This window comes from Cervus elaphus, chromosome X, assembly GCF_910594005.1.
Source record: "Cervus elaphus chromosome X, mCerEla1.1, whole genome shotgun sequence".
NCBI lineage: Eukaryota > Metazoa > Chordata > Mammalia > Artiodactyla > Cervidae > Cervus > Cervus elaphus.
The window spans coordinates 153,890,940-153,918,615 of record NC_057848.1 but is presented as its reverse complement, the minus strand read 5'-3'; the positions used below and the strand labels follow the sequence as shown (position 1 = coordinate 153,918,615).

The 27,676-nt window shown below is 45.7% G+C and overlaps 1 protein-coding gene and 1 long non-coding RNA gene across 2 annotated transcripts in view; both read left to right on the top strand.

The window, feature by feature from the left end:
- The first annotated feature begins 6,436 nt into the window (after positions 1 to 6,436).
- On the top strand, positions 6,437 to 8,228 carry LOC122690744. The gene is made up of 3 exons (XR_006340093.1): positions 6,437 to 6,548; positions 6,758 to 6,950; positions 7,218 to 8,228. It is a non-coding gene; the product is annotated as an uncharacterized LOC122690744 (long non-coding RNA).
- A 312-nt stretch (positions 8,229 to 8,540) lies between these two features.
- The window catches only part of SMS (spermine synthase), a 50,137-nt gene continuing 31,001 nt past the window's right edge, over positions 8,541 to 27,676 (top strand). The window contains exon 1 of the mRNA XM_043896307.1: positions 8,541 to 8,871. Coding sequence (XP_043752242.1) covers positions 8,823 to 8,871 — 49 coding nt within the window. The 5' untranslated portion in view covers positions 8,541 to 8,822. The remainder of the gene's footprint in view (positions 8,872 to 27,676) is intronic.

Genomic DNA, 27,676 nt, shown 5'->3' with positions numbered 1-27,676 from the left:
AAAACAAAATATACTTAGACCCAGCAGGCAGGAGTAGGAGCAAAATATATACATATATACCATTTCAGACAAAAATGAGAAAACTATATATTTGTAAATCTATTTTAAAAATATTAATTTATCCTTAAAGTCCAAGACCTTTATGATTAACATGGTGCTACACCATGTAATATACTGTAAAACCAGAAGAAACCCCTATGGCATACTGGAGGGAAGTGAGTTATTTTTGTAGCATGGATCTTAACAGTAACTGCTGCATAATGATTTTAGGCAGATTCTCAGAGCCTGACAGAGGGGAGTCATGGGACTGGTTGTGCCAAGGGAAAGAAGCTGAAAACTGAGCCAAAGAAGATTTTAAAATAAGAGCTGTGTCAACATGCATAAATTCACTTGCTTTGAAGAAGCTGTAATGGGATCCAGGAACAGGAAAAAAGAATATTTATTGTTTTGCCTTTGCATGCCAAACTGTAATCTCTCCTTTTCTTTTCTCCTTTCCTTAAAACAACACTTATCTGCATGTAGAATGAGTGAGTTTTAAATGAACCATTCAGTGCTCTTTCCTGCTCTCACTTCCAGTACTGAGAGGCAACATCATAAACTAGAAGTCTCCTGACTTTGGAGTCAGACTGACCCCTGCATGCACTTGGCCTCAGTGTCTATGTATTTATTTTTCATTTTTATATTTTAATAACAATCCCTTTTATTTATTTATGTATTGGCCATACCACAGGGAATGTGAAACTTTCCCGACCAAGGATCAAACCCATGCCCGTTGAAGTAAGCCAGAAAGATAAAGAACATTACAGCATACTAACACATATATATGGAATTTAGAAAGATGGTAATGATAACCCTATATGCAGTGGAAGCACAGAGTCTTAACCACTGGATCATGAGGGAAGTCCCAGTGTCTCTGTCTTTAAATAGGGGCTAAACCTTGTTGGGTTGCAAGGATTAGAAATGACATATGCTTCCCTGGTAGCTCAGATGATAAAGAATCTGCCTGCAGTACAGGAGACCTGGGTTTTATCCCTGGGTTGGGAAGATCCCCTGGAGAAGGGAATGGCAACCCGCTCCAGTATTCTTGCCTGGAGAATCCCATGGACAGAGGAGCCTGGCGGGCTACAGTCCATGGGGTTGCAAAGAGTCGGACATGACTGAGCGATCCAAACTTGAGTCAGAAAGAACCCATAGTACTTTACAAATACTATGGTCCATAGTGGACATTCAATAATGGAAGCTGCACACAAGGAAAATGGAGTTTAAAGAAAAGAACCCTGGCCTGTGAACTGGGGCACCAGAGTCCTGTTACCCAAAAACTAGTTCATCTCTTGGTGGGTGTCGAGTCAAAAGACATAGCCAAGTCAGAGATTGATCAGGAGGAGGAAGGAGTCATTACTTGGAGGAAGTAAGGAGAACACCCACTGGGGATCTTTCCCAAAGTAGTATCTCCCCAAAGAGCAAAATTGGGGAAGTTTGAAGCTAAGGGTACATGCATATTTGTGAACTGGGCAGAGAAGAATTCAGGATAGCACTGGGGCAAGGGTTGACAGAATTCAAGCTTTAGGTGACTGAAGTCTTAAGGATCAGAAAAGGTCAATATCTTCATTCCATCCTCCACCTGGCTGCGGGCCTTAGTTCCCAAAGAACTCAAAGATAATGTATCAGATTGTTGTGTATATCCCTTAAGGAAGAACTAGGACTCTGTTTTATTGCTGAGCTATTGTTTCTTGACTGATTTTACTTTGTTCCTGTATCCCCTCACTTCCCTTGCAATCATTAATTACTGAGGACTGTTCAAGGGTAAGCTTTGTGGCCAGGCTTAGATCATAAAACAGCTTAGGCCAAAAATGGCTTCTCTTCTTTCAAGAAAGCCATGCCTGGCTGGTTCTCTTTCTCTGGGGACACCCCTACCCTATCTGCTTCCAGTCCTGTTCCCGAGCCTTCATTTCACTAACAAGCATCTATACTTGGGCTGTGCTTTTTTTGGATCGCTGTCTCATTTGAGAAGTGATGGCTGGAGAGAAACACAGGTCTAGTTGGAGGAGCACTAGCATGCTGCCACTAATGCAAGATGGAAAGTTCTTCACTGGAGGGCTGACTGATGAGCTGTGGGAACACAGGTGAACAAGCAAACGAGCAATCAGCTCTGCCTAGATCGGGGTGGCATTTGAGCTGGCCCTTGAATGCTCATGTGTGGGCTTTTCCACTGGAGAAAGGAGGTGTTTCAGGTGAGGACAAAGACTCAAATGCCCAGCAGATGAAAGGGCATAGTGCTGCAAAATGGTGGCTTATGTCCAAGCCCAGTGCAGTCAGCTTCTGGGACCACCTCTGACTGCTGAGTTGTAGCAAATACATTTAAGATAAGTGGACCCTCTGTGAGCTTTGCAAATCTTTTGCCTCTCCTCTAGGGAAATGGTAACTGAAATGGGAGTTGCCCTCTAAACCCCCAGGTACTCACCGTTTGGACTGGGGCGAAGGAAACTCCCCAGTGAAACATTAGCCTTAACTCACTAATAACTGATCATTGCATGGGGTGTTCTATGTGCCAGGCACTGTTGAAGTGCTATTATACTTCTACTAATGTATTTAATCCTCAGAACAATCATGTGAAAGAGATGCTGTTGTGATACCTCCTTCATAGTTGAAGAAACTTAGAAAGATTAGATCATTTGCCCAAGGTCACCTGCAAGCAAATGGAAGAATCAAAATTAGGATCCAGGGTGGTTGACAAAGGCTTTGATCCTAACCATTCTGCAAGGTACCTCCCTAGAGACAGAGGAAGCAAGGAATCAATGTTATAGAAAAGTATGTATCTGTTGTTTATCACAATTTTTTTTTATTGAAGTATAGTTGTTTTACAACAGAAATGTACTATATATATGTAACTAGTGCTAATAGTTGAGAATTTAGTTACATCTTTGAATATAGCTGTGTGGAGGAGGAAATGGCAACCCACTCCAGTACTCTTGCCTGGGAAATCCCATGGACAGAGGAGCCTGGAGGGCTCACAGTCCATGGGGTCGCAAGAGTCGGACACGACTGAGCAACTGAGCAGGCACTGAGTATAGCTGTAGTAAATGCTGCATTCAGATGAGAAGCCAGGGCATTACTTTTGGGACCAAAACACGTTCTATTATTTTCTCGGTAACAATTTTGATTGTGTCATTATTTGAGCATCGGCACTTAGGTATTGCCTTACAACAGTTTAATCTCCCCTCCCCATAAGGCATCATTCTTTGCTGGAAATGAGAGGAAAGGAGGAAATGGAAAAAAAAAAGGAGGAAATGGGATGGGTTGGACAGCATTTCTTCTTTTTTTTTTTTCCCAGATGGTAATTTAAGTATTTATTTATGGCTACACCAGCAAGGCATGCAGGATCTTAGTTCTCTGACAAGGGGTTGAACCCATGCCTCCTTCAGTGGAAACGCAGAGTCTTAACAGCTGGACCACCAGGGAAGTCCCTGGATAGCATTTCACTTGGAGCAATGAGCACTTTGTAAAGAGTCTCAAGGAGGTTCTGTTTAAAAAGTCTGGTCCTGTGTGTCTTCTCCAGGCTGAGCGATGGAGCCTCAGGCTTCCAATTTTCCCTCTAAGTCAGGCTTTCTCAAACTGGAGTAACGCTATGGGGTGGTGGAGGGGAAGAGGAGGCACAGAGAGAGAGGTTGATGAACCTGTCCACTGTCACACAGCTAGTAGGAGGTTTGGTAGGAATTCACCCCAGAAATTGTTTTGTAGAGATAGGCGATGGCTCCAGAGAGGAGGGAGACAGGACACCTTCTCCAATTGCATACTCTGTAATGGAGAGGGAGCACCTGCTGGTGGGAGGTGGGCAGACTTATGCCCCTCAGCTTTGGGGAGTTGTAAGAAAAATGGGGATGCTTTGAGACAACTGGCAGGATGATCAGAGCCAGCACCATAAAGGGCTGAATAGCCAGACTCTGGAGCCACCTGCCCGGGTTCAAGTCTTGGCCCCAGCACTTACAGCTACATAACCTCTTTGTGCCTCAGTTAATCCATCAGTAAAATGGGGATAATTGTACCTACCTCTTAAGGCTGTTGTAAAGATTCAATAACTTAGCCTTTGAGGCTGAAGGATGCTCTTCTCTGGCAAAACCACAACCGTGAGTCTGGTTTCACAGCAGCCTTCAATTCGGCTCCATTCTGCAAACATCTCACTTTCTCACTTCGAGTCCACTCCATTGGGCATTTACTTAAAATTTTCTATGGGTGATGTAGTTCACTTAATAAAAATTTCTATAGAGCTTTACCTTACAAATTTGGCTTAGTTTTTTTTTTTCAAAATTGAAGTAAAATGTACATAACATGGAATTAGCCATTTTACAGTGAAAAACTCACTGGCATTTAATACATTTACAATTTGGGCACCTGTATGTAACTGCAAGACGTTTTCATCCCCCACCAAAGGAAACCCTGCACCCATTAAACAGGCACTTCACTTCCCTCCTTCCCCCAGCCCTTGGCAAGTGCTAGCCCTGTTTCTGTCTGTATGGATTTACCTATGTTGGGCATCTCAAGTGGAATCATACAGTGTTTGTCTTTTTGTGACTGGCATCTTCCACTTAGCATAATGTTTTCAAGGTTAATTTGTATTGTGCCATGTATCAGTACTTCATTCCTTATGTATGGCTGAATAGTATTTTGTTTATCCATTCATCTGTTGATGGAAATTTGGTCGTTTCCACCTTTTGGCTATTGTAAATAGTGCTATTGTAAACATTCGTGTACATGTTTCTGTTTGAACACCTGTTTTTCCATTCTCTTGGGTATATATACCAAGAGTGGAATCGCTGGGTTGCATGGTAACTGTATGTGTAGTGTTTTGAGAAATTGCCCAACTGTCTTCAACAATGACTCTGCCATTTTATACTCCCACCAGCAATTCCTCCACATCCTTGTCAACACTTGCTATTTTCTGGCTTTTGAATGTCTTTATTTACTTGTATCAGAGCCATCCTTGTGGTTTTATCTATTGGGGTTCACAATGCTTTGGGATCTGGCAGTGTCACACTTCACTTTACATTAGAATCTCCTGGGTTTTTATATATTTATTTTAATAACCCAATGCCTGAGCTGCAGGCTCAGGGAGCAGCAAGAGCTTCTAAAGTCCCCTAGGTGATTCCAGTGTACAGCCCAAGTTGAGAATCATTGTATCAAGGATTCCAGACCCCTCTCGGATAATATACTCTTTTTGATCAGAAATTTAAATAAAAAACAACAACAACAACAACAAAAAAAAAGAAATTTAAATCATGTTTAACTAGCTAGGTGAGGCCCACATTCATCTGAGAAATGGTGGGGGAGTGATCCACATTTCTGTCAGCCACTGTAACCCTAACAGCTAAGGCCAGTTCTTCTTTTTTATTTTTAAGAAAGGAAGTGATTTCACCACAGCTGTACACAGGAGGGAGGGAGGCAGAATGTCTCCAAGGGTCCCAAGTGAACTGGTGAAAAAGCAGAAAACAAAACAGTAAAACAAAGGGCTACTGGGGAGCGCTCCCCGCTGGTCCCCTACCTCTCTTCACAAGGAAGGTTTGGACTGTAAGCCCAGTAGGTGGCCTCTGGGTTCTTACAGCCCCAGGAGGTGTCCAGTTAGCACCCCCACTTCCCTGCCACCACCACTGCCTTCTTTTTAACACAGTTCTTTTCTGTTTTCCATTTTCTTCTTCCCAGAAGGTAGCTACTGTTAACTGTGCAGGATAGTGTGGTTCTTCTGAGTTTTTTAAAAACTGTTGCGGACGTGCAAGTTGGCATGACTGCCAATAAGCAGATGGACCCCTGCAACATGAGTTTTGGATGAGAGAAGTATCTCACAGTAAGTAGCATTTTGCTAAGACAGTCACCTGCAGTTTTTCCCCCTACGTACTAACTTAATCTTATTGTCACCTTCTTCCACCCACCACCACTGCGCCCCCTCCCCGCCCTGCCCCGTGGCAACACCTGCAGTGGAATAGCCCTGCAGTGTGGGGATCCACGGGGCATCAGAGAGAGAGGGCTCAGGAAGGACCCCATGTAGCAGTGGGTTCTCTGGGGAATGCTGAAGGAAGCTGGGTGTTGCTCTGGACTGGGTGCTGTCAAGAAGCAGGGGTGAGTCCTGATGGGGTATCTTAGTAACCTTACAGAGAAGGGGGAAGACCAGACTAAGGCTGGGAGTGGTGAAGAAGCCAAAGCCACTCCTAGGAGCCAGGACCCCCGGATGTTGGGTGATTTTGGTGGTTTGGACAAGTTACTGCTCTGTGCTCTCACAAGATTCCTGAGTGGTCCTGTTTTTGTTCAGTCCCATCTTGAACTCAGAGTGGCCTTGTCTGATGTTGGAGTTCTGGGGAATTGTTTGTGTTCAACAGGAGAGTGCCTGGCCAGCTTTTGTCAGATACCAGGCGCTGCTTTTCTCTGTCTCAGGCCTCCTTTGGGCCAAGAATAGATGAGGGCAGTCAAGAGGACATTAATCCATGATGTCTACATTTTCACCATTGCCGAGATTTTGTTGATGATGAGGATGTTGCTTCAAAAATTCAGGCTGGAGTTGGGTAAGTCTCTTCTGCTTTTTAAAAATTTATTTATTTAAAATGGCTGTACTGGGTCAGATTGTTGCAGTATGTGGGATCTTTAGTCATGGCATGTGGGATCTAGTTCCCCAACCAGGGACTGAACCCAGGTCCCGTGCATTGGGGAACTAGATTCCACACCCCAGCCACTGGACCACCATGGAAATCCCTCTTCTGCTTTTTTGTTGCAGGATAAGTTGCTGAATTCTCTGATGTGACCATAGTTTCACAGAAGACACCAGTCAACTCTAACACAAACAGTTCCCACAAACAAAGTGATTATTCGTCCTCTAACAGACCTTGAAGTGAGGGACCTAGATTATAAAACCCAGGCAAGGAGAACACCTTCCAGAATCCAGATAGGTACTCACAGCCCAGTTGGAGGTATTTAAAAAGGCCTCAAGACTTTGATTCTTGTCCATGTCCTACTTTTAACAATTTTGCCAGGATCCTGTCGTTGGTAGGTGATACAGGCATTGTAAACATGCTTAAAATCACCCCAACAATGCTGGCTCCATTTCAAGGCCCATTTATCTCTGATGCTATGCTAACAGTATGAAGCATTTCTGTTAAACTCCGCTTTTGTTGTGGCTGTCTGATGAGTTAATGGCACAGCGTCTTGATTTTCCTCTCTCTGTTTTGCACCTGCAGAGGCAAGGCCGGGCACTAGCTCTGGCCGCTGTCAGCTGTCCTGCCAAGACACAAGCTGCTAAGCAGGACTGGCTCCATAATTTGCAGGCCCAGTGCGAAATGAAAACAAGGGGCCCCTCGTTCAAGATTTATTAACAATTTCAAGACAGTGAGAGCAGAAAGTTAAACCAAGTACAGGACCCGTCTAAGCCTGAGGAGGCCTGTCAGAGCCCTGCTGCCCCTGCAACATGGCAGACAAGACAACTGGGTTCCCAGGGCCCTAACTCCAGAGGAATGGCCAGAACTGGAGAACATTCCAGGAAGCAAACAGGAGCTGCAGTCTGAAGATTAGAGACTGAAGGCCAAGATAGCAGAATAGCTACTGAAACTGAGGACCCTGGGATCCTCAGAAGAAAGCAAACTGTTCAGGGCAACAAACAGGTGGCCTGGGCAGGAGATAATCAATGTGGGGGCTGAAAGCAGATCCAGTTCTTAACAGGATGGTCTATTGAAGGCCACTGATGAAGAAATTGGCCCAGTTCTTGAAGAAAGGTGAAGGACTCGGCAAAACAGCCAATAAGGAGTGTCTGCAGAAGAGATAAGTTTAATATCTAGGTTCGCCCTGGGCTTGTAACAAGGAGGTAGAGTTCACTGATCTAGACTTTGTCCAGCCATTTCGGCAATTTCTGAGGAACTTGGGAACGCAGGGAGAGGCACAAAGGACTGATGGGATGATGGAGGCCTTTGCCGAGGGACAGTGTTATCAAGAAGGTTTTAGTGCCCAGATGCTGCTATCCTCCCCTTTGCACATCTTGTTGAATACCAGCTAGAAGCCCCAAGTCATAGAGAAGCCCGCAGGAGAAAGGTTCACTGCCATGAACAGAGCCATCAGTGATGGACGAGCAACTCTAGAAGCTGTCATTTCTCAAATTAACATTAACCACGTTTGCCTCTCACTTGCTTCTTCCCAGTTCCCATTTTTCACACACACAAAAAACGTAGGTAACTAACGTGTAATACCCAAGAGCTTTCTATTCGGTGCTGAAACGCAGAGCGGCCCTGGCTGATGATAATGGCAATGACAATTCTAATGGATTAAATTGTAGCATTGGAAGAGTTAAGAAAAAGGCGGCAGTACTTTTAGACTCCAGGGTGGATCCAAGCATTTCATTTTCTTGGCTTGGCCAGGAAATCAGAGGGGCCTGGGCTTGGGGGCCGGTCTGGGGGAAGTGCGGGGGGTGGGCCCCCCGGAAGTCGTGCTGCGCGGTTTAAACCTAAGGTGACCTAACGGACGGCGGGAGCGCCCGCCCGATCCTCGGCGCGGGGCGCGGCCATTGGTGACGCACGCCGGGGAGCACGGCGCCCACGTTTCCACCATTGCCTTCGCGCGGCCTCACACCCGGCGCTCCGAGTCCGGGGCTGCGGGCGTCCTCTCCTCTTCCCTCCCAGAGGCGGGCCCGGCCCCGCCCCCGGCGCCCCGGGTGGCTCCCGGCGGCCCCTCCCACCTCCTACCCTCGGCCTCCCCGGCGCGGCGCACTCCCCGCCGGCCGCAGCCTGACACGCCGCGCGGCCCCCCCAGTCTCCCCGGCCGTCTCCCCCAGGCATGGCCCAGGGCTTCGCCTCACTATGGCAGCAGCACGGCACAGCACCCTCGACTTCATGCTCGGCGCCAAAGGTGAGGGCGCGCGCCCGCCACCTGCCCTGTCGCTCCCGCCGCCGAGCGGGCTGGGGCCGGCGAGGCCGGGCGGGGCGCGCGCCGCGGGCCGAACAATGCGGACGGCCGCGCGGCCCCGGCTCCGGCGCGGGCGTCTCCCCGGCTGCCGCGTGCACCGGCGCCCGCGCGGAGGCCGCGCTCCTCCTCCCGCCGGGCTCGGTCCCGGCGAGGGCGCGGGGCCCGGAGGGGCCGCGCCGGCTCCCTCCTCGACCCGGACCGAGCCGCCCTCCGGGGCCTGGGTCGTCCACCCGCGTCCCACGCGGGATCAGCCGTCCCCGTCGGGGTCCCCTGGCGTCCCCCGCGCGGGAGGAAGACTCCCGGGGGGCCGCGTCCCCCCCGGGGGCGGGGGGCGTGCGCGGGGGCCGGCCGGTGGGACCGTTCCCCCTTCCCAGTTCCCCGAGGCGCGTAAATTCCCCGGGGGCGGGGGCTCCCCTCGTGGGAGCCGGCCTGGGGCAGTACCGCGCCGCGCTCGCAGAATTCTCAGACAACTGCGTAGGAGACAGATTCCCCCGGAAAGGAACGGGGCAGGGGAAAAGGAAACGATGATTATATTATTATTGGGGGGGGGGGGGGTGAGGTCCGAGCGCGGGAACTAAGTCTCGGGGTCAGGGAGGCTTCGAAGACCGCGAGCCGGCCAGAACAGAGGGCTGGGAAAGTCCGGACCGACTGCAGGAATCGTGGAGACGAAGGGTATTCTGCACGCTTTTTTCTGGTGCTTCTAAGACGGGGTGGGGGGGGGAGGGGTAGGGGTAGGGCTGCTGGTCTTTTTTCTGGTGGCTTTTAAACCTGTGAGTGCCGCAGACTTGGATCTGCGCTTCCCGTCCGTCCCACTTGGAGCGTCTCACCCAGGTCTTGCTTTTTCACTGTCTTCCTCCCTATTGGTTAGAGCCACCTTTTCTGTTACTGTTGAAAACATTACTTTCACACTTTCTCTCCCCACCCCCCGCTTTTTTTTTTTTTAAACTTCTGAGTACTCACTTAGCATTTTCTCCCCCAATGTAAATGTTTTCCAAAGGCATAAGATGAGAGGGGGAAAATAAGACTTTAGGGACAGAAGGAAGACCTACGTTTGCGTCGTGTCTTGACTGGCTCTGCTTGTGACTTTCTCGACCTTTCTGAGCCTTGGAACAATGGAGGACCGTGCACACTTCGTAGGGCTCCCCCGCCCCGGACTTTGAATGGAGTTTCCGTGAAACACTGCAAGGTAGTTAAGTAGTATCAGTTTATTTGGGTGGTGGGGAAGTGACAAGGAGAAAAAAGCATTTCTTAGTTCGCTCCTTTCTGATGTGAGGCTGGAGATGGCTGCGGAGAATCAGGAGATGAAATGGTGATTGCAGATAGCTAAAAAGGTTTTGTTGAGTAATTAGCCTGCTAGCTGTAGGGCTTAGTGAAGCTTCTAGTATACACAACTGAGAGGTGAGGAGAGTGAGGCTTGAGGAAGAAATAGTGGTTCAAGGTCACTTAGCTGCTAAGTTGAGTTTTTGGTGACAAGCATGTGTGAACACTCACCTGTTAGCATTGAGCGTGGGTTTTCTAGGCTCTCAGGAGGGTAACGATGAGGCTGGAAGATTTTGGCACTTCCCTCAATCTGAGTGTCTTTGCTTGAAGCCTTAAACACTTTTCAGCTTAATTCAGGTCGTTCCCAATGGCCTTCTGTGTTCCTTTGTAGAAGCCAGGGGAAAATCGAGAGAACTTGTACATTTGGGGCAGTCACTGGCTAGAGAGGGAGAGAGAACTCTGGACCTGCAGTTTGGAAGGGAGCAGGAGAATCTGGCAGGTTCGAAGTTGGTGAGGTGTGGAAGTAGCATCTAAATAATTTAGTTGTGTGCAGAGAAAGTTAAAAAAAAAAAAAGATTGAGAATTCCCAGCCAGTTACTCTTAATTCCCAGATTGTTAATCTTCAAGATGAAAAAGTTTTGATGGCAAGGTGAAGAAAGAGATACTAAGGGGACATGTTGAGTATGCATCTGTGTTAGATCTTGAGTCCCTGCAGAACTGTTTTGGGAGAATGAGAGCCTTGATTCTTACTGTATTCCCCCATCACTCGATTTTGGGGGGAGGCATGTCACCCTTGCTGTCCTTAGGTGTCCACCCTTGTAAAATAAAGGGATCTGGCTAAACTAGGATCAAAGTTTTTGGTTCTCATTAAGGGGCACTTGGTGAGAAGTCTACCACCTGTGAGGTCTCCAAAAACATTTATTTTAATTGATAATGAGTCAAAAGATATTACTCTTGGCATGTGAGTATTGAATGTGACTCAAGGGTGAGTCAAATGCCTGTGGAGCCTGGAATCATGTTCTTTTTCCCGTTTGTCAGTAATCCTTCCTAATGCTCCAGTTCCATGATGTGATTTTAATGGAATTAAACTTGAACCACTTAGTTATTTTACTGTGTTGTGATTTTGTATAACTTAGTTACCAGTGCAAGCCAGCTAGTCTAGTACCCAGCAGGTACTGGGCCATTGCAGCCAATTATAGGTTGGGCCTGGTGGTGCCTGTTTAGTTCTGGTTGATGAGGTAACTCAGGAAATTTTAGTTTCTGCTGGAAAAAAAAAAATCTCGTCTTTGATCTTGTAAGTGAAGTATTCGACTTTGAAGACCCTTGAGCCAGGAAAACACTTTGTGATTTCTCAGCCTGAGGCTAACAAGAATAAACATGTCCCACATTGGTATAGCTTAAGCATCTCTGGGCAGGTGGAGGACATGTGGTTCGTTTACATCAGGCAGCCAGCAAGTATGCTTTATAGATAGAGGAGAGTGAGGTACACATAACCTCCGCCTGCCCTGGAAAGGTAGCAGTCTTTTTCGTGTCCATTTCGTCCCTGAGCTGGGAGTATCTTTGAAAGCTGACCTTCATGATCTGGGATACAGACCTGTTGATTCTTACAGATGTTTGAGAAGTACTGGTTAAATACAATACCTGATTGGTGTTATGTAAAAGGTGGAAAGCTAGTTCAAGTCCACTAGAGGAAAACCAGGCGCACATTTACCTTTAGAATGTGGAGAATGGGTCCTGAGTGGGGAAATGTGGCCAATGCTATTGGGTCCGGCTTTTGGACCACTGATCTATAGTTTAGGTAGGGAAACAAAGTGACTTGTGTCATTCAAATGAACAAATTAGTTTCATAACAAAAATCTTATTTAATAAATTAAGAACATGGATGTTCGCTGATGGCTTCGTGGTAAGGATTCTGGGCTTTCACTGCCATGGCTTAGGTTCAATCCCTGGTTGGGGCCTGAGATCCTGCAAGAGGGTGCCACTGCCAAAAACAAACACAAAAACAACATAAGTCTCCTTGGGAATTAAGGGCTTAGCCAAAAAAGGTGTAGGATAGAGGTTCTTAAATTGTATTGCCTTTAACCCTCATTGGGAAAGCCTGTGGAACGCTTCTCAGCATAAGAATTTTAAATGTGTAAAATAACCCATTTTTTTAAAAAAAGAACATCTTCAAAATAAATCCTCTAATATGTGGCATAGTAAATAGTAATATATGCTTCTTTAGTAACGCATTAAAATATAGTCTAGCTTTGGGCCTCATAATTTCCATAATTTTGAAGTAAAGCCATGAAAATTGGTATTTCAGCTGTTGTTTGATAAGGAAAAACGGTGCTTCTGTTGTGACAATGGCCAGGTAGTTGGTAATGTGCGGTTTTATAAGCAGCAATGAATAAAATGTTACGTTTCAGTTAGTGAAAATAAGGATGTATATTTTTCTCATCTGTGTTCACAGAGCCCCTGATTTGTGTCCAGTGGCCCTTTGGGAGTCCATCAACCCATAGATCCTAGGAGCTAGAGAGAGGACCGGGACTGTCATTTCTCTGTATTGTTCCTTTTGGGAGGAGGTTAGGACTTCCCTGGTAGCTCAGACTGTAAAGTGTCTGCCTACAATGAGGGAGACCTGGGTTCGATCCCTGGATCGGGGAGATCCTCTGGAGAAGGAAATGGCAACCCCCGCCAGTACTCTTGCCTGGAAAATCCCATGGATGGAGGAGCCTGGTGGGCTACAGTCCATGGGGTCACAAAGAGTCAGACACAACTGAGCGACTTCACTGCGCTTCGCTTCCACCAAAGCCAAAGCTGTAAGCAAATATCCCTGCTGCTTCAAAACATCTTTTTGAAAACATGAAAGCCAATGTTAACTAATTGTCTCCTGGGCTAGGCACTGCCCTAAGCTCAGAAGATATTATTTTACGTAATCCTCACAACAGCCCTATCTGGTGGGTTTCCTTATCCCCATTTTAAAGGTGAATACATAAGCACATTGAAGTTTTTTCTCCTAAGTGGGGTATCTGTGATTCAGAGCCCTGTCTCTCTGATTCCAAGGCCTTTTTGTTCATTCCACAGCTGTGAAGCCTCTGAGTTAAGGCAGTGCTTCTCATGGCCGTGTCCCCTGCTTTCCCCTCCACCCATTTATCACTATGTTTCCTCAGTTTGGCGAGGCGCTATCAGCATCTAGTAGGCCAAGGATGCTGCTAAACATACTGCAGTGCACAGCATTGCCAAGCCGTCATATCTGTGGTGCTGAGGTAGAGAATCCCCAGTGTAAGTTCTAACCAAGTTGTGATCTGGGTGGCAAATCATTAGCAAAATTTCCCTGGTTCTTTTTGGAAGTCTCCATGGGGCCGGCGGGGTGGAGGATGGGCCTTACCTTCCCCTGAGGTTTGCACTGAGGTCGGTTAGCACTTGGTACCCAGCAAAGCCTGTGGCTTCAGGTGACCCTCCCTCCCTGAGTTCCTGAACCATTGACCTCCACCAAGCTCCTGCTCTTGCGTGTGTTTACTGAGCTGCTTTCTGGTGGAAACATATCATCTTTGTGTATTTTCAGTAGCTATAACTATAAGCATAAAACTTAAACCAGTTTTGATTGCATCTGGCTTTTTTGTTCTTTTGTTCAAGAGTAGAAAAAGCTTTCTCCCTACCCCTTCAGCATTATCATTATCTTTGTCCCATTACACTTTATCCACCACCATGACACCACCCACACCCACACCCCTGCTTTAACAATGAAACTTGGGGCGGCTGCTGAGTGGGGAAAAGGCATTCACAGGCCCCACGCTAGACTGACATGAATCACAGTCTTTGAGGGCTGGGTAGTACCTGGAAATTTACATTTTTAACCAGCTTTCCTCCCAGCAATTCTGATGCTGATTAAGTATGAGAACCATCACACAGTAAGAGGATCCTCACTAAAAACAAAAAACCCCTTGTACCAGAAACCGTGCCCATCCACGTCTTTAAGTCCTGTGGATTGTACCTGCTACCCTCTCAAATTCCTTGCTCACCTCTTCCCTGGCTACTGTTCTTGGCCACAATCTCTCAACTTGTCTCCCTTGTTGGGGAAGGGCTCAGTCGACAGATCCCTGTCCCTTTTCCCATTTCAAAGCCCTCCTTTGACTCCTCATCACGCTACAGAATGACTTGAAACTCCTTATCAGCACTTGCAGGGTCCCTGAAGGTCCATTTCTACCCATTCTGTATCCTCACCCAACACACACTTGAGTCTCACACTCCTTGTGCTTCCACATAGCACCTGGACTTAGAATTAATTTTCTAACAGCCCCAGGGAAGGTATTTTCTGTGTTACGTAGGTATTCTCTCATACCTTAATTGTCTTTGAAAATGTTTTCTAGTCTGCCTGGGGAGGTCTCTCCTCGGAGTCAGCCTACGTTTGGCATGCTCTTCACTCCCAACTCTGCAAGACTCTTAAGAGCTCTGATGGTGCTCTATTTGACCCCAGGCTGAATAATTGCACATTGCTCGGAATTCATCTTGTGAGCTTGCCATGTAAAAATTGTGTAAACCTTAATGGTTTTTTCAAGTACAGTTCTGAAACTATACCCATATCTTTATGCCTCCAGAGGTAGCATATGGTAAAATTGCTAATACTTTTGCTTTATATAAAAAAATCCTCATCTAGTTCTTACTTGGTAGTTCTCTAGTTGTTTTAGATGCTTTGGAAAGGATGATAGCTGTTGAAGAAATTGACTCCATAATCCAGGTATTAAGAATAATCCCCACCCCAGCTAACAAGAGGTTTTTTTTTCCCAAGTAATCTGAAGCTCTGCAGGTGGTGGTTTCTTAAAAAGTGTTTTACAGTTTGATAACCAACTGGTAGATGGTTTGTCTTGTGGGTTTTTTGTTTTATTTTTGTGGGGGAAAGCTGGTTTCATTTTGCCGTGGAGGAGTTACCACTTTGGAATCTTCTTTGTCTTCTATTTGTTTTTATGTTTGTTTGTTTTTTTGGCTAACCTATGCAGCACGTGGGATCTTAGTTTCCTGACTGGGGATCGAACCCCCACCCCCTGCAATGGAAGTGCAGGGTCTTAAGCATTGGCCTGCCAGGGAAGTCCCTCTTTGTATCCTCTTAATTGTATAATGCAGATGGTTTTCTTTGAAGGCCTTCCCTACCTTCTTGGGAGGTAGCCTGAAGTGCTGTGGTCTCTGAAAACTTTGAAAAGTTAGAGCTTTTGGTGTTGAACTTGGGACCATGGAAAGATTTGGAATTATGGACTTTGTAATTTGAATTGAGACCACCGTGGTTATAGTAACCCTTGGCAGGTAGGGATTAGTTTGAAAGTTACTGGATTGTGGTTGAGCATCTGTTTAGAAACGTGTTCAAGAAAGCTATTATTGAGTTTAGTTTTTGGAGTCACGCATATTCTGGGTGTTTTAATCCACCATTTCACTGCAGTTGTAACCTAAACCTGCTGGTGTGCGCTGTGGCTCCAACCACCATTTCATGGTAGTTTAATTACAGGCTCAGTTCTTTTGAAAAGTCGGGAAACCTCCTCAATTGAATTCTGCAAACCAAGTATGTAAACCATTGCACAAATGCTCTTTTAAACCCTTACAGTTAGGCACTTTTCCAGACCCCAGGAGAAAGACAACTCGGCAGCCCTAAGTTGTGGTGGGCTTGCATTTCGTTAAACTGACGATGTAGCTTGTGTTCTGGAAAGAGCCCCTGAACTAGTGGCTGTACTTGTGATGAAAGATATTTATGCACTAAGTTGCAGAGTCAAAAGGAGCTGGTAAGATCCAGTAGCATATTCTGAGATCCTGAGCTGACTTGACCCTCTGGGTAGTTTCCCATGTACCTTAATTTCACCCTTTGCATAAAGGCGCCAATGATACCAGAATCCCACACATTGTGTTGTTGGGTGGGATGGCCAATAAAATATTTGGAAGAGTGTCAAGCGATACATAAAACACTTCACACTAATTGCAATACTTAGCGCTGAGCACTTTGAAATTCTGCCAGTGGGTAAAGAAGATCAGTTATAAAGAGGTGTGAATTTCACTTACTGAAAGATAAGGAAAGTTTTGCTGGCAAAAGAATAGGCAGAAAATAAAGGGTTGGCATGTGATTTGAAGGTTGGTCTGCTTAAAGGACCACTCTAAGTTACTAAAGCAGAAGTTTAAGAAGCCATTTTGATTTTTAAGATAACACTTCCATGGGTTTCTGTTGCATGACTCTCTTTTCCCCTGGAATGGAAATTTCCCCTGTGAGACTCCTGAGCAATTTCTAGGCTACTGTTTACATTTAACACCAAATGCAGACCACAGTGGTCAAGCAGTACTGATAGGATAATGGGCATTCTGAATTTCTAGAAAATATTAAAAGAGATCTCAAACTGGGTTCAACATGGGGCCCTTTCTCTTTTTTTATTGAGGTGTGTTGACACATAGCATTGTATTCGTTGCAGTGTACAGCGTCATAATCCAATATGTGTATGTATTGCAAAATGATCACTGCAGTGAGTCTAGTTAACATCTGGCACCATACATAATTTGAAAATTATTTTTTCCTCTGGTGAGAACTTTAACATCTCTTCTTGGTAACTTGCAAATATGCGGTATGGTGTTAACTCTAGTCACCAATGCATAGTCACCATGCTGTGCATTACATCCTGTGACGGACTAATGGGACCCCTTTTCTTAGACCCAGTGCTGTGGATCACACTTGGGAAAACAGTAGGGGTTTAACACTGACTTTTTGAACTGTTTAATGCTATAGCTAAGTGGCCCAGTTAGTTCTGGCGTTGTAGGAAGAGGCGTGGGCCTGTCAGTCCAAGTGTTTGATGTTCCTAAATGGGGTCTGTCTAGGTTGGAGAGAAAAAGAGCTTAACATCAATTTTTCTGTTTGGAATATGATAGGTCATTTAAAAAGAAAGCATTTTGCGAATGTTAAATTATTAATAGAGTTTGCATGCATATTTTTTTTTCTTTGCATAGAGGATATGGCTTTCCTTGAAGAAACTGCCAAAGCTGTTCAAGTAATGGTTTATATATTTGTCTTTTTAGGTGTTTTCGTTTTTAAGTTGTGTGCTCATTTTAGACTACCTACAAGGTGTAGGGAAAATGGGGAAAAACCCAGATCTCTGATCTTATGACAAGTAGATAACCAATGTTGATGTGTTGGTATGTCAGGCAAATGGCTTATTCTCACCCCATATATAACTAAAGGAGACAACACTGGGCTGAGATTAAAAGCACTGGGTCTTTGGAGCCCAGTTGCTTGACTTTGGATCCCAGCTTTACCACTTAACTTAATAGCTCTGTCACCGTGAGTCCATCTCGATGCCTTGGCCTTATTGAGCTGGCTGCACTTTCAGTACTTTGTTGAATGGCAGCAGTGAGAGCTGACATTCTTGCCTCCTTACTGATAGCATTCTGTCCATTAACGTTAACTACGATGCCGGTTGTAGGTTTTTTGTAGATTACTCCTTATCAAGTTGTGGACATGCCCCTCTGTTCTTATTTTCTGGGAGCTTTTATTTTGAATGGGTGTTGAAGTATATCAAATACTTTTCTTCATCAGTTAATACCATGTGTTTTTATTGTCTTCCTTAGTTTATTAATATGGTACATCAAATTGATTTTTTAAAAAAGTATTGAACTTGTATACCTGGAGTAAACCACATTTGGTCATGGTACATAATAATTTTCCTATATTGCTAAATTAATTAAGGAATTAAAGAATTTGTTAAAGATTTTTGTGTTTCTATTCACGAGGGGTATTGGTCTGGTCTGTAGGTTTCTCTTTTGGGGCTAACTTTGTCTTGTTTTGCTGTTAGGATAATGGCTTCATAAAATGAATTTGGAAGTGTTTTCTCCTTTTTTATTTTCAGTAAGAGATTATGTAGAATTGCTGTTTAATTCTTTAAATGTGTAGTAGAATTCTCTAGTGAAACTATCTGGGCCTCAAGATTTCTTTTATTTGGAATTTAAAAATTTCAAGTTCAATTTCCTTAAGTTATAGGGCTGTTCAGATTACCTGTTTCATATTGGTTGTGGTTTGTGTTTTTTGAGGAATTAGTTCATTTCCTTAAATTGTCAAATTTATGTGTTTATAGTTGTTTGTAGGGTTCCCCTATTATCCTTCTGGTGTTTGCAGCATTTGGAATGATAGTTCTTTGGTTCCTAATACTGGTAATCTGTTTTTTTTTTTCCATCAGTCTTGTTAGAGTTTGTCAATTTTATTGACCTTTTCAAAGAAGCAGTTTTTTGCTTCACTGATTTCTCTATAGTTTTTTGCTTTCAGTTTCATCGATTTCTGCTGTTATCCTGTTCCCTTCCTCTGCTTGCTTTGGGTTTTTTTAATTTATTTTTAACTGAAGGATAACACAATATTGTGTTGGTTTTCTGCCATACATCAACATGGTTGCTTTGGGTTTATTTTTTGCTTTTTCTAAGTTCTTGAAGTGGGAGCATAGCTTCGTGATTTGAGACTTTAAAATGAAGGCTGGTACTTTCAAATACTCTTAACTCTCTAGTGTGAGGCTATTCCTACTAGTTACTAATGTAACTTTTATGTTTTCCTTAAAATGCAGGGTTCTTAGTTATGCAGGTTATTAGCTGTTATTTTTTTCCATATTTAGTAAGTTGCTAAGTTAAATGTAGAAAATGTCCCTCAGATTATTCCAGTCTCTAATTCTAGAATGTCATTTCTGGAAATTCAGCTTGTTGAATTACAGCTGAGCATCCCCGTGCTTGTTGTTTAAGAATTTAGAGTTGGAAAAAATCTCAGACTTGGGGTCAGCAAACAAAGGCCCTTGGACCAAATCCTGCCCTTCTGGCATCTTTTTGTACCAAACTCCAACTCAGAATGATTTTTGCCTTTTTACTTTTTTAATTTCCAGCAACGCTGCAAAGGCTTGTGGGATCTTAGTTCCCAAACCAGGGATTGAACCCAGGCCTTTGGCAGTGAAAGTGCCTAGTCCTAACCACTGGACTACCAGGGAGTTCCCTCTGCCGTTTTAAAGGGCAGTAAATCAGTCGCATACAGATGTTTGTTTCAGGACCCAACTCAGCCTGCAGAGCCTGTCGTCATTTCTGTGTGGCCCTTCACAGAGCAAGCCTGCTCACCGCTGCCTTTAGACATCTAAGCCAGCTTCAGAGGCGTCTGGAAAATGTGCACGTACAGGTCCCAGGTGCCTCGCCATCTGTCGTAGCACGTGCCCCTCCCCGTGCCCTCTTTGTTGTTGTGCCATTCTCCAGCCGCACTCACTTTGCAGGCACCTCCTGGGCCCTTCTGAGGCGGGCAGACTTGGGTGTCGACTTGGCTGAGTGTGGCCTAGCCAAAGCCAGAGCAAGGGAGGGTGCCCAGGCTGCCTCGGGGCATTTCTGACATGAATGTGATTTTTGACATCCGAGTTCACAAAGTCCAAACTGCTTTATCTCCGGAAATCGTATTTCATGGTTGATTTGCAGCCTAGCATAGAAACTCTGGCAGAAACCGTAGCATTTTTTTTTTATAGCAACATACATGTTTTTCATAATAGGTCTGAGCTGAGAGAGAGCCTGCCCACCTAAAGTTAGTGGGAAGAAAGCTGGATATTCATATTGTTTAAGTGATTGGAAAACTTACTTCATCCTTCCTGGACTTAAAAAAAAAGTCCTAGCTTTTCTACTTTGGGAAAGAAATCTTGTTCTCCTTCTGAGTGGAGCCGAAGGCCATGCCTCCTTGGGTCAGCCTGTCATGTGCCCTCCTGCCGCTCTGGGAGGTGAGGGGGAGGTGGCAGGCGGTGGCTGAACCCCTCCATGCCCCGCGGTGGACAGCAGTGTTGAACTAAAGTATCGTAGGAGCTGCTCTGTCCTCCTGGGCCAGGTGCCTCAGGTCTTCTGTCCTCTAAACTCAGACCCTGTCCTTCCCCTCTTGCCACCTGCTTGTCCTTTTGGGGGTGCTGCTGGGCCTGCTTTAGCTCCCTTGAACTTCCCCTTCCTGTCTGTCAGGGTGAGCCTGGCCCTCCGAGAGGGTTTATTGTGCCCGTGTCCTCTGAGCTGATGATCTTCCCTTAGTCTCCTCCACACCTCCGGGCCGGTTGCCTGCCTTCTCCCCTGAAAGCCAGGGCCATAGCGTTTCTCCAGCGGCTCCCAGGAGAGGGCAAGCGGCTTGATGTTCAGCACCTCGTGGCCACGAACAAAAAGTGTCAGCTCCCCCACCACCCAAGGAAAGCCAGGCTTTGGCCTAATCTCCCTTTTCTCTGCTTCATTTTATAAGTCTTGGCTTTAGCCTCCCACGTGGGCTCAGTCAGGATGTGAGGACGGGAGAGTCGGAGCCACGTGCCACCTCTGGGGCGGGAGGTCCCCCTCCCTTTGCCCACTGAGGCTTGTGGGTGTTGGCTGTGCTTTGAGAAGTCTCCTAGTCTTCAGGGAAACGGCCGTGCCAGGAAGAAGAGCTACACTCTGGTATTACTATTAGTGTTCTGGTTCCAGAGTGTAGAGGGATGACAGTTGTGCCTCATAGATTACTCTTTTTTTTAATCCTCCTCTAGCTTCTTAAGGAGATTGTTTCTGAGTTGCTGTTATTTTAAAGTAGAGCCAGGTTCCTGCCACCTCCCCAGTAGGTGCTGGGGGCCCACACGGCTGTGGGAGATGCCCTTTTCACTGCTCCTGCGGTGGGAAAGGGGAGGCCGGGTGGTGAAGCAATTAGCAATGCGTTGACAGTATCCTGAGTGCACCACAGTGTGAGTTTTAAGAAATAGTCATTGTGGCTGGGACTGTAAACAGTCCCATATGGTTTTCCTTAACATACGTTTGCATGAAAAGAGCTAGGGTGTTATTTCTGTGTTGTATGGCTGTCAGTTCAACTTCAATAGGTCCTTTGCTTACTGTCATGAGTAATTTTTTCCTGATGTAGTTTTTCTTCTCTGTGTATATCAGAAACTGTGCTCTGAAAATATGCCCAAAGTGTTGATGTCATTGTCCCTTTCAGAATTCTGCAGCCCCACCCTGATGCTGGGATTTATTTATTTTTTTATTGAGGCAATTGTAATTGACAGAACATTTCAGGTAATGATTCAATAAGTGGAAATATTGCAAAATGATTGCCCAATATCTGCTTAACATCCATAAGCACACATAATTACAGATTACTTCCCTTGTGATGAGAACTTTTCAGGTCCACTCTCCCAGCAGCTTTCAAACATACAGTACAGTATTCATAACTGAACTTCAATGCTGTGATCAAACCCAAGGCACTAACGTGGGCTGCAGACACGTGTTAGTGGCAGGAAACCATCTCCAAGGACTCAGACAGCATCTACATGAGGCAGCCCTTCAAACACATGCTAAATGATGAGGTTGGGGATTGGTGGGGATGGGTACAGAAGACCACCCCTTGCGACCCCTTTGAACTTGCCTGTTTTTTTCCTTTTTCTTTTCCTTTGACTGAGTGGCTTGCAGGATCTTAATTCCCTGACCAGGGATTGATCCGGCACCCCCTGTAGTGGAAGATTGAAGTCTTAACCAGTGGACTGCCAGGGAAGTCTCTGGGGCCTGTCTTACGGTTGATTGAAGGGTAGAAACTGGCTTCTGGAAGTTTGCTGCCTTGATTACCCCCCAGTAACTGAGAGTATAAAATTGCTGTTTGTTTGTTTGAATGTTTTTGGACCACTTTACTGAGAGATATGACTCATACAATTGCTTAATTAAAGTTCAGTGGTTTTTTATTATATTCCAAGTTGTGCGACCATAACCACAATTTTAGAACATTCTCGTCACTCCAGGAAGAAACCCTATGCCCCTTTGCCATCACTCCATTCATTCCTTCTAGATCCCTATATGCCAGGGCCTGGCAGCCACGAATTTGCTTTTTGTCTCTAGGGGTTTGCTTTTTCTGGCCATTTCATATAAATGGAATCATACAATGTGTGGTCCTTTGTGCCTGGCCTCTTCCGCTTAGCATGTGTTGTAGCTTATGTCAATATTGCATTCCTTCTGTGGCAAAATAATTGTCCACGGTGTAGATAGTATCACACTTTGCTTATTCATTTATAACTTGATGGGCTGTTGGGTGTTTTCACTTTTTGACTGTGAGTCATGCTGCTTTGAACATTCCTGTTGGCGTGGGTTTTGTGTGATGAGATTAATCATCCTGCAGCTGTTACAAAGGGGGACTATATGACCAAGTTGTTGAACCTAAGACAGACCGAGGAAGCACCTGCTTGACCTTCACTTTAATCCCTGGAAATGAATTAGGTTTTTGAATGTCTGAGATGTCTTCTGATACACAGACCCATTGTTAAAATTAAATTTTTGAAAAATATAACTTTAAGTGTGTTTTTGATAAACTTATGAAGACATCTGTTTATCATTTAATTTCAGTAATGTGGCCTTGTTGCTTCTGCCTCACAATATTCTTTTTTTTTTAAATCTAGCATATTCAGTGTGTGTTCAAAGGATGTTGTTCTTGACCCCTTAGGCTGTCAGCTGGGGTGGAACGGGGCCCATGAGGAATGCTCATGCTATTTTGTTGTTCTCAGAGTGGTTATGCCAGTGGGGTTGGTAACTCTGGAAGATTTTTTTTTTAACATGGTATATTTTACATAGAGTAAACTTTAGTGTCCAGTTTTGAGTTGTGACCAAAGCATATGGTCCTGCGAACACACCACTGTGAAGATGAGGATACTTTTAAAGCAGATACTTGACTGATTTCCAACCGTATTTGGAGTCCCTTTTCCTTTGCTCCCTCTTTTAGGGGTCTGTCAAGAAGACCAGAAAGCTGGTCAACTGCACAGCCCAAGCCTGGCTCTTAGGTTCCCTGACACATCAGAGTCTCGGGTTTGAAAAGGATACCTGCCTTTATGCTTCCTCTTGTGGGGAGCTGCAAACAGATCTGCCAACAGCTTCAGGGCCATCCTCCCGCAGAGAGAGTGCAGATGTCTGAAAAGAGGAGGTGGGAGTAGGGGTGGGCTCTCTGACCTGGATGTGTGTGGAGGAGGTTGATCAAAGGGCGCCTGATACCAGGTATCAGGGAGGGAAGGGAGCTCTGGAAATTTCAGAGTCTGGGGAGTGGGAGGTGGAAAGGAAGGAGGCTGGGTTTGGGGCCTCACCTCTTGGGCATGGTGCAACCATGGAAATAATTAACAAACCTCTTGAAGCTTAAATTACTCGAGCTTTGTGGGAGAGATCTAGGAGACAATAAAGTTGGGGGGCGGGGCGGTCCTAATTTTTATAAACCAGGTGCTGCTTAAATGTGGGCGAGCAGAAAGGAATGCAGCCTAATTATGCAGAGGGGACTAGTGGGGTTGTGGCAGGGTGGTGGCCCCGCAGAGGCAGAGACTGGGCGTTGTGCAGCTTAAAGCCCTCACACTTGACGTCCAGAATTTTCTTAGTTGAAGTATTTGAAGTCAGAAAAGACTTAAAGGTGCAAGTCACGGTCACGGGGTAGAGTCCAGAGTTTTCCTAAACGTGTGAGAATTGCTTATTTTCTGAGGCCAGCCTCTCTAATGGAATTCACTTAGTTAAGGAGGTTACCGTATCTTAGCCTCTTAAAGCTGAAGAAGTGGAACTCTAACCAGAGCATATTTCCCTGCCTTTTTGCCAGGGCACCAAGTGTTGTAAGATTTCGTTGGCAGGACTCTCTCTTCTATTTGGGCTAGTAAGCTTGGCTGATGTAAGTACATGGCTGATGTACTTAACTTATGTCCACAGGCCTGCCCACCTTATGGATCAATGATTAAATGGCAGTGCCTGATTTTGAGGGATCGAACATCGGTGCAGGGTCCTTATAGGGACCCTGTGAAGGGTCGTCTCCTTTTTTAACATTTGAAGAAATGAGATGTGTAAGTGAGGGCTGTCCTGACCAGTGAGTTTGAGTGGTGCAGAGAGGCTCTGGTGGGGGACTCGGGGGAGAAGCTGGGGGGTTGGTTCAGGCAATCTTAAGTGGCAGGGTTATTAACCATTGGTGGGAAGGAGTAGGGAAGTCTGAGCTGGGTTTTGATTCCAGATCAGGACAGTGTGGTGAGCATTCGGGCGGGAAGAAGGTTCCAGCTGGATATACAGATTTGGGATTCGGCCAGGGTAAGAGTAGTGAGGTTCATTCTCCCGAGAGAGGCCTATAAATGGGTCTTTGGGACAAAATGAGGCAGGGAGATGAAACCTACTCTTCCCTGGCCTTCTTTTGATAGTGGTGTATTTAATTTGGACCAGACCTCCAAGTTGATTCCTCTTAAGTTCTTGTTGAATAAACACATACAAAGTGGGCAGTGGTCTGGAAATGAGGACATTGAGTTGCCCGTTGGACAAAGGACACATTTTGCCCTGGGACAGGTCGCTGTGTTGCTGAGCACTGTGGAAGGCTCTATCTGAGTGCTTCGCTAGTTACACATCATTCTTGCTTGGGCAGAGTTTTCTAAGAACTTGTGCCAAACAACATTTTTATTAGCCTAGTTTGGATTACCATGTCGACTTGAGTCTGGTGTGCTTATATTTCTTTTATCATTGAATCTATTTTTGCATTTTCTGATTTGTAGGCATTTATGACATTGCTGTCTTGTATTCCCAAGTTTGGGTAATCATTCACATCATATTTTCAACCCAAGTTGAGTAACTCTGTTACAGCAAGTACATTTTGTTTGGTCATGTTATATGTTCCTTACTAGACAAGCATAGAGGTTGAAATTGGATAATTAATTACAGAGCATTGGCTGTAGCTATAACCTATGGCTATAGCTAGCAGGGAGTTTGGACTTTTTTCAGGCCCCCTGTTATTGTTGAGGATTTATTTCTATCTGATAGAACCTTTTGGTGACTTGAGTGTGGTTAGTTTGGAGATAGTGGGGAGTTTGGTTTTCTTTTTTGTATCTAGTGATTTAGATCAGTGGTTGTCAAATATGGCTGCACATTGGAATTTCCCAGGGAGCTTTAAAAGTGTGATGCCTGGGTCCCACCCTCAAAGTTTTCTATAATCGGTGTAGGATGTGGCATCAGAAGTTTTATAATTCCCCTGGTGGTTATAATGCACAGCTAGGATTATGGAAACTACCGGTCTGGGTGTTCCAACAAGATACAAAAATAGGATGATTAATTTAGCCAAATGAATTTTTCATTTGACCCACAAAACATTTATTGAGCACTTGAGATCAAGAGGACCAAGGAGGCCACCTTGTTAAGGCTATTGGAACTCATTTCTTTGACTTCCAGTTTTCATTCTAAGAACTTGGCTCTGGAAAAGAGATCCTAGGTAGGTGTTTCAGCTCCAGCTCTGCTTTCTGGAGTCTTCTCCAAGGGCTGGGAGCAGCTTGGCTGACAAGGGAGCCCCCAGGTCTGGAGGAAGGTGAATATGACATGAGGTGAACAGTGGACAAAATGGCCTGATCCCTGTGTCCCTGGCAAGGCCAGCACACTTGATGGCCACAGGATCTAGGCGGCGGCGACTGTCAGGTCATTCAGACCTAGGGTATTTTTACTGAATTGGGAAATAAGCCCACAGTATAGAAATACAAGAACACTAAATTGGATCTCTTTTGTAATGTGTTTTCTTCAATTTGCAACCTGGCTGGAGGTTAGCCCCCTCTGCCTTTCTGCTAGGATGGTCGCCACGCTGGGCTTGGCTAGCAGTCAAAGGCTTTGTGTGTACCAGACAAAGACACCCCCTTTTCCTACCCAGGGGATAGAGTTTGCTCCAACTCAGCCCCGGGACTCTTGTTCAGCACACAGCCTGGCCAGTGACCCGCGGGGTGGCCCTGCCGGCGTGGCCCCCTCCACCATCATGGGGGGTTTGGGTTCAGTTGTGGAATGTGCCAACTGAATTTGGGCCTGAGGCCGTTTACAGGGAGTGATGATTTGTTTTATACACTTTCAAAACAGAAAACATCTGTTCTGGCCAAGGAGGGATTGAATAATTGCATAGTGGCTTTCCTAGTCACAGTTCAAGTACTGCCGGGCGCACTTGTCTTCACCACCCCACAGCTCGGTCACTTCCACGGTGGCCTGACCCCCCCACCCCCGGCTTCTCAGACCCCAAAAGAACAGGATCACATGTTTGCATCAAGTTTGAAATTGAATTTTTTTTTCCAGGGGCCAAATTCAGTCTTAAAACCATGGTTCTGGGGGATAAAATTCAAGCTTTCCTCTTTTAACTTCCTGAAGCCACTTTCAGAATAGTAAAGCCAGCTAGATTATTTTTTTGTCAAATGAGTTTCCCAAACACACAGTTTTGCTGGGAATGAGGGAGCCTTACATGGGCTAGGAGGTCGCCTCTCGCATCGGCCAGTGCTTGTGCTCGGGTGGGGCGGTGTGGACGCCGCTCCAGGGGTCCCTTCCTGATGTGGGAGCCAAGGCCCCTTCCCGAAGGGACCTCAGGTCATTTGGCTGAGCCCAGGGCTCGGCTACCCCCACACCCCCTGACCCGACCCTGGGCCCCATGGCCTGCCAGGCGGCACCCTCTGAAAGCAGGGGGCCCCTCCCTTTGGGGTGAACTCCTGTTGGTATTTTTATGAGGGGTTTGCAGTCCCTTTGCTGTGCCCACTTGCTCCTCTCACACTTATTGGTATCTTACAGGTTTTTGGGCGGGGATTGCTTGTCTCTCCCTACTCACGGTGTGCTATCTAGGCACACACACAGCCTGTCGTTCAGTTTTGTTCTAAATGTTGTCCGTGAGGTTTGGCAGTCCTACCCTAATTGCTCTGTGTTTGGAAATGGAGAAGATGAAAGAAATCACTCCTTCGCTGCCATCTTTGCTACTGCATTTGCTTTTGTTTTTTTAAGCAAAGTTAAAATCTGTATTTTGGTGGGTGTATTAGTTGGCCAGGGCTGTTGTAACAAAGTACTACAAACTGGTAACTTCAAGCTAAAGAAGCCTATTCTCTCCCAAGTTTGGAGGCTAGAGTCTGAAAGCAGAGCATCAGCAGGGCCACGCGCCCCTAAGGGGTCTAGGGGTGAGTCCTCACTGGCCTCTTCCAACTTCTGGTGCTCTGCATGTTCTTGGCTGGTGGCCATCACATTGCCAGTCTCTCCCAGAGTTCACCTGCTCCTGCTCCTCCTCCCTGTGTCTTCCAGGCTTCAGTCTCTGATAAGGACTTACTGGAATTAGGAGCTCCCTGGATACTCAAAGATCATCCATCTCGGCATCTTTAAATTAACTACTACATCTGCAAAAACCCTTTTCCAGATCAGGTTGCACTCCCAAGTTCTGAGGGTTAGAATGTGGCCACATATTTTGGGAGGCCACTTTTCTACCCCCAACAGTGGGAATAGATGAAATCACCTGGTTTTCAGACGCCAGTTAACTTAAAAATGTCTGCATAGGCCAGAATAAGACATATCTGCTGCCCAATGTGGGCTCTGAACCTAGTTTGTAGCCCTTATTCTGACTGTGCGCTGGAAGGTGTTGGGGGGCCTAGTTCCAAATGTCATTGGAGATCAACTCTGTGTAGATTGAAGGAATTCTTCCAGTCCATTTTGGCACTCCTTGGTTTATGGAAGGAATTCTAGTGTAATTTTCTTGTGAAACCACACTGTGGTCAACTGTGGATTTTCCGTT